We start from the raw sequence: 7161 nt of genomic DNA, 5'->3' as shown, positions 1-7161 counted from the left end.
CTTGCAATCCGTCGAGTGTTTTCACTGTTTGCCTTTTAAAGGCAGCCATCCTCGGATTTGGTGATATTTAGAAACAAAAACACAGGAAAAGGAACCAATAACACAGGAATAACGTAACTTCCTTGGGCTGTCAGAAACATACATAGTGTCAAAAGGTTGTTTGAAGTGTCAATATGGCAGAGCCTTTAAAGGCAAAGAGGTCTGACGGGCTTCTGAGTGCAGGGGACACGTTGCCGTGAGCAGTCTGGAGGCTGCTCTGCTCTCCTCCAGTGCCAGGTCAGACCCCAAGCAGCCCTCTGTCCTCGCTCTCTCTCTCTCTCTCTCTCTGGTAAAGCTGCCCGAGTCGTTGACAGTAGCTAATGATGTTTTCATGTTCACAACATACTAGGGAGATTTGAAAAGGTTGTATTTTTCTTCCCAGTGTTGAGTGTTTGAGGTTGGGTTGCTACACTGGGCTGCTGACAGAGGTCATGAAGGGTCCCGGCTCTCAGGACACGCCTGCCCCCCCCCCTATCAATCAATTTGGGGATTCGAAGAGAAGAAAATAAAAAATAAATATATATGCTATCCAGACATTAGACACAATACCAAAAAATAAAAATAAAAAACGTATTCAGACCATCCATCCGGTGTTAATGCCATACTCTGCCACATAAAACCCCCAAGTGAATTCACAAAAAATAAATAAATAAATACCAAATGACACCTTCCTACTCGCCGAAACAAAACCAAAACAAACTGATACATTTGCCTCCCTCACTCGGCCCCGATGCCCCGTGTCCTGGACGCGCTCCCTGTGTTCTCTGGTGAGTCCCTGCTCCGCTGGCCCCAGCGGCCCCTCCGGCCCCCCGGGAGCTACCACACCGTGCCCTCGTTCATTTCTGAGGGCGCGTGGGACAGGTGGCTGTTGTATCCGCTGCCGTTGAGCGAGAGCGAGGTGAAGGGGGGGCTGGGGCCGAACACCTCGGAGGAGAGGCCGTGCATGGCCCCCGGGATACCGGGCTCCGGGCTGGGGGAGTCCCCGGGGTGGTGGGACATGATGTCCGAGAAGCGCTGCACCTCACTGGAGGGGTGGTGTCCGGGAAGGGGGTGCTCCATGCCCCCCAGTGGGGTCCCCGTGGGGCCCGAGGAGGGCACGAAGGCGAGGTCCACCGGGGTCTGGGCCTGGGACGACGGGGGCCCTTGAGGGAAGAAGTCGTAGTTTCCTCCTGGCCCGTAGTACTCGCTTTGATAATCTGCAAATCCACGGGAAAAACAGTATTAGTGTTGAAACAATGGCTGCAATGCGGGGAAGAGGTAGCTAAACAGAGGATCTATTTAATTTGGTAGTAATAGCTTGATTGTATTAAGAAAGGGGTGGGAGGGAGGGAGGGATTGAGGGTTGGATAGAGAGAGAGAGAGAGAGAGAGAGAGAGAGAGAGGAGAGGAGAGAGAGAGAGAGAAGAGAGAGAGAGAGAGAGAGAGAGAGAGAGAGAGAGGAGAGAGAGAGAGAGAGAGACGGGGGGGGAGAGAGAGAGAGAGAGAGAGAGAGAGAGAGAGAGAGAGAGAGAGAGAGAGAGAGAGAGAGAGAGAGAGAGAGAGAGAGAGAGAGAGAGAGAGAGAGAGAGAGAGAGAGAGAGCGAGAGAGAGAGGGAGAGAGAGACCCTCCCTGGTAAATTGGCCATAGAGCTTGTAACACTTAAATCAGAACTGCAATTGGGTGGGAAGAACAACGTCCCCACAAATTAATTAAAATAGTTTTTTTTCATCAGCTATCCTACCTATGGAGACCCATTACTTTTTTTCAGGAGAATATTATTAGACTTTAGCTTCAAGAAGTAGGACAAAATGTTAGGTAGGCCTACTTATACCCATATGTTGAAAATGCATCGGGACAAATATGGAAAGGAGGGTGTGCTATGAAGTAAAAATGTGTTTAAATACTTTTGTGGATCAGGAAAAGTTTTCATTTCCCTTTGTTTTAAATATTAAGAGGAAAAATAACAAAGTGAAATGTACCTGCTTAATTTAAATATTATATTTATCAAATATGTCCTTTACTCTTCTAATTAACAATATTTTGATGACATAAACACAAGGATTGATTTCCTAAAGCGTTAACAAACCTAATAAGGTTCATGAGCCCATGTGTCATTGTATGGAAATAGCACCAACAATACATAATTGCTAACATTTCTAACTTCAATTGTTTTAGTGCTTTGTCAACACCCTTGATGGTAAGTAGGTTAGCGGACTTCCTTCACACTGCATAACCATTAAATGCCCTTCTTACTGGCTGTCTGTCATCCTAGGGACCATTAATTAGTCCACCAAGTAAACGGTTGAAATGTGTTGAGGTTTGTCTTCCTACTGTTTCCTAAACGGATAATGAAAAAATTATGCATTGACTATAAAACGATCGGCGCGTGTGCATGTAGTCTCTTACCTCCGTAATAAGAGAAGGGGCCGTTCGGAATGAGCTCGCCGGGCTCGAGCCTGTCCACTAACGTCCTCATACGCCTCGGGCTCCTGAAGAACGCGTGTCTCCTCGCGCCCAGCGCGCTCAGCTGCTTCATGCGCCTCTCTTTGGAGCGCCTGTTCTGGAACCATACCTAAACAACATAGACAGAACGTGTACTTTCATAAATGATAGGCCTACTACAACCGCACGGGCATTTGAATCGTTATTTTGGCCACAGTCGTATTGTAGTCTGATGAGCCTGTCCGTCTGATGATGATTTGAGGAATTTGTAGTTCGGCTTTACTGACCAAAAAAGTACAATTAATCATAATTGTATATTTGTATTCAATACTAACAACGACGACAACAGCAACAATACAATATACAACACTTATAACAACAATAATCAAAATGCATGTCAATCGATGTTATAGGACTATCTTTTACGTTATACACAAATGTTAAATTTAGTATCGTTATAAACCAAAAAAGATTGTAGGCTATTGTAGCATTGCTTCATTTGAGAAAATTGACCACTAACACCTGGACTTTGAGTTCGGCGAAATTTAGCTATATTTAAGACCGAATTAGATGTTAGGAATTATAGCTTTGGCACATAAAATAAATCGATTTTGCTTTGCAAATGAACATCCATTAGAAGGGTGGTTACCAATATTCACTGGTCTGGAGAGCATTGTTAAACCAGTCAGGCCCCACTCTCATCCCGCGCCGGAGGGGGGGGGGGGGGGTCTCTTTTTTGCTTACATTGGCCTGTTCATATCCATGATAACCCGGAAAGGTTATAGAAGTGAATAGGGATATTGTGCATCACCATTTAATAAACCAATTATGTTAGCGTTTTGTTACCTTGTATTTTATCCCCCCCCAAAAAACAGTATTTGAATAGAAAGAAAGAAAACTTATAGCAGGGAATTTAAAATGTTATAGTTAAAAGGCTACTTTAACCATAGACTAAGTTGGCTATGGTTTTAAAACCACATTAATAATAAATTTAAAAAAGGACAACAAATAGGCTATTCATATTAGGCCTATTATCATTATTAAAATTGGTATCATTACATTTTTAATGATAACAACATGTATGTAGACTAATTTGAGTAGAATATGTAAATTCATCATATCATAGGCCTTCTTATACTAGGCCTACTTATATTAATATAATTTTTTTATTATTACCATTATATTGTTATATCATAACCTTAATTTAAAGAGCATTATAAACCCTATCATGGAACATTGACGAGCACACTGTAAATCAAACAAAGCAGAGTCAATCTGAAGACCCTGAGACAGATTTCTGCCTTTCCACTCGACTGGAAATGGTAACAGCGTGGCTAAATGTGGTCGCAAAACGTGACGGCGACGCTCTGCCAAGACTCCCATCACTCCACACGCTCCCCCGCCAATTGGCTTGTTTACCCGCGGTGCGCGCCAATACCCATATAAATGACCCTTTCCAAATATACCTCCGCGACGGCCAATACTTAGCCTAATGAATTCAATGTGACAATGCAATTTTGATCTTTTTATGTTTTGAGCTGACGACGTTTGACCAGGTTTCTTCTTGGCAGTCCTTTGACTGAGTGTTTTCCCCCCAGAGCAGAGGAGCGCACACACAGACCCCTTTGCGTTTGAGCTGGGGGGGAGATACACTACATGAAACACAAGCGCGACCCCCAACACATGGGCTGCAGGGTGTGGGCCCACACACCTCTGAAGTCATCAAAGTAACAGGCCAACTCGAATACAGATACTCACTTATAAACAGACATTGAGATCTGCTGATCAAATAGTAATACATTTATAAAAATAAACGGTCTTTACCTGAATGACCCTCATGTTCAGCCCCGTCTCCTGGGCCAGCTGCTCCCTGATGTGTCGGGTGGGCTTCGGCGTGGCCGCGAACGCCGCCTTCAGTGTCTCCAGCTGCTTGGCCTTGATGGTGGTCCGAGGTCCGCGTCGCTTACCGCCGAGGTTCTGGTCGTCATTTTCGTTATTACCCGTTTCTTTGTCAGACAAAGCTGCTATTTCTGAGTCCTTTAGATTGACGTCGTCCTGTAACTGATCTTGAGAATCCGGCGATAGACTCGGATCGCTGCAGGCCGTTACTGCGGGAGCACAACAATAAAACATGAATTTATATGCATTTGGGGAAAAATGGCTGGTTATCAAACAAAATAAGCATTTTGATACACACAATTTGAATGTATAATTACTCCTACATTGCCATTGGTCGTTGTGCCATTATTGGAAATGTAATTGCCTGACTTTATGAACATGCAATCAAAGAAATGCAATGTAATCCGTAAGCCTACCTGAGAGAAGGTTGGTGTCTTTAACGCTCGCGTTGTTTAGGTAATCTTCCTTACAAACGAATTTGTTTTCATCTATAATGTAGAGCTCTTCTCCGGTTGATAGCTGCTTATTGCACATCATGCAGGTGAAACAGTTGAGGTGAAACACTTTGCTCCTCGCCCTCCGGACCAGGTCGTTAGGTGAGATGCCTTGGGAACACCCAGCGCACTTTGTGCCAAACCTTCTGTGGAAAACATACTTTTTCGGTTAAACATTCTTATACCATGAAAAGTCGGATACTACAATTCACATCCATCCATCCATCCGTCCATCCATCCATCCATCCATCCATCCATCATCCATCTCTTCCCCTTGCAAGGGACTCACGAGACAGAGTCCGTAGCAGGGCTACGCGTCAACACATTTGGGATTCTCTCGACGCATTAGTCTGAATGAAGCTGAGTCGATTTTTATTAAATTGTATTATTTTATATTTTATAAATATTTCATATTTATATATATATATTATTTTTTATTCATGATATTATGATACTGATTAAGATATGGCCTGTAAGTAGTAGCCTATTGGTGATGTTTCTGTTGTTATTGTAAATGCGATGCCTCAGTATTATTGTCTTGGAATTATTACCACGCATATTGGCTCTGATTTGGATAACGGAGTTCAACATAAGAACACATTAAATAATAGCTGATATTTGAATCCAAACAAGTATTGAACGGCTTTGAAACAATAAAATCTTGTGGAAACACATTATTTCGTTTGGGACAAGAAATGTTCCGTGTGCCATGTTTATGTTGCATTTTATTGCCTTCACTATTAATGTTTACGCTGCAAAAAAATAAACACGTTTTTTCAAAGAAATACACATGTATGTCTATACGTGGTATTGTAGTTAATTGTAATGGAGGTTTCTTCAGACGAATGTGAAATAATGTGTATTGAATGGCGTACAAAGCCTGATGGCTGTGGGTCCGTGATTGCAATGTCTGCGGACTTGATCTTTTAAACTAGTTTATTATTCAAATCCACTTATCACGTCCTTCTCACTTGAACTGTGCAAACACACACGGCGCTGTGCAGACGTTTTACCACCGTGCGATTGCACTTCTTTCTTTTGGGCCTTGGTCAAGTATTGATTCTGACGGCTTCCCTGGCACGTTGGATTTTGTAAACAAAGTGCGATTTCCTTGAAACCCCCCCCCCACTGTGAGGCAGGCACACGCGTGTAAAAACTGATGCCCTTTGTTTTGCGTAAGCGTTCAAATTAACAAGCTTTTAATTAGCGTACTAATCAAAGCTTATCTACTCCGAATACTCATTCACGCCTACAGGCACGGACAGGTTGGTCATACATTAAGATTACAAAATTGTAAATTGTATCCTGCCAGACAGGCTTACGTAGCGTTTTTTACTTACGTCGAGTTAATGCAATGGCACTTTAATTTTTGTATCTATATATTAACTGAAATTCAAGGCCTTGACAAAAAAAGGTGTGAAAATAGAATAGTTTCATTCAAGCAAAATTCAAGATACTAAAATCAATATGACAATATTTTATATGCAATGCATTATATTTCTTTGGTTACAAAATGGAAGTTTGGCTGATTAAAAAATGTCTGTATTTTTATATTTCTTAGGGAACAAATTCAACTGTCAAGAACGCTCAACAACAATGCAAGGGGAGAAAACACTTTGGCTGCCCACATTTCAATGTATGCTTACCTAAAGAAGTCGTTTTTGCAGTACAGTTTTCCCTCTCGGGAAAAGCATTTCTCAGTCAAGTTGCATTTACATTCGCAGCACTGAACGCACTTGACGTGCCACGCTCTGTCCAAAACATTGAGGAGAAACCGGTCCAGAATAGGCCTCTCGCACCCAGCGCAGTGTACCATGACTTTGGATATGCACCCACAGTGATAACGTGGATCACCTCCCTCTCTCCCTCTCTCTCTATTTGATTCGACAACAAATCAACAGCACAGGACGAACCAGGATCGACTGTTTCGTCCGACTATGTGGTTCCCTTCGAATCGGAGTCCCCAGGTCAACGCATTCAAACCAGCAGTCGATCAGATGTCACCACGGATTTCTCCCGGCGCGCGTAACGTTCCCACCGGGGAGGTAGCGTCCAGAGCAGCGGGCGGCGGCGGTGGATACCCAGACGTCCTCGCGCAAGCCAGTCCGCGGGCCAGTCCACTATACACAATAATATGACCTAACCAAATGAAGAAACAAAACGCTAAACAGATTGCCTCCAATGAGAAAACAATCAACCGTGCGTCTCCGTGGTCTTCAAAGTGACGCATGTGCTGAAAAGAACACGACGATGTCTGTACTTCAGGATGAGGCGTCTAAATGATGTGGTGTAGGCGATACTGTCCTA

At 43.4% G+C, this 7161-nt stretch overlaps 1 protein-coding gene across 1 annotated transcript; it reads right to left on the bottom strand.

Annotated features, from left to right (window-relative positions):
• Window positions 1–855: 855 nt before the first annotated feature.
• On the bottom strand, window positions 856–6670 carry lhx1a (LIM homeobox 1a). The gene is made up of 5 exons (XM_056612046.1): window positions 6501–6670; window positions 4777–5000; window positions 4286–4569; window positions 2426–2591; window positions 856–1235 (listed from the first exon to the last, which is right to left on the bottom strand). The coding sequence occupies exons 1-5, from the start codon at window positions 6668–6670 to the stop codon at window positions 856–858; spliced, it is 1224 nt and encodes a 407-aa protein (XP_056468021.1).
• Window positions 6671–7161: the final 491 nt, after the last annotated feature.

The sequence above is a fragment of the Gadus chalcogrammus genome, chromosome 16, assembly GCF_026213295.1.
Source record: "Gadus chalcogrammus isolate NIFS_2021 chromosome 16, NIFS_Gcha_1.0, whole genome shotgun sequence".
NCBI classification, from domain to species: Eukaryota; Metazoa; Chordata; class Actinopteri; order Gadiformes; family Gadidae; genus Gadus; species Gadus chalcogrammus.
The sequence above is the reverse complement of the archived record's forward strand: the minus strand, read 5'-3'. Positions and strand labels throughout refer to the sequence as shown.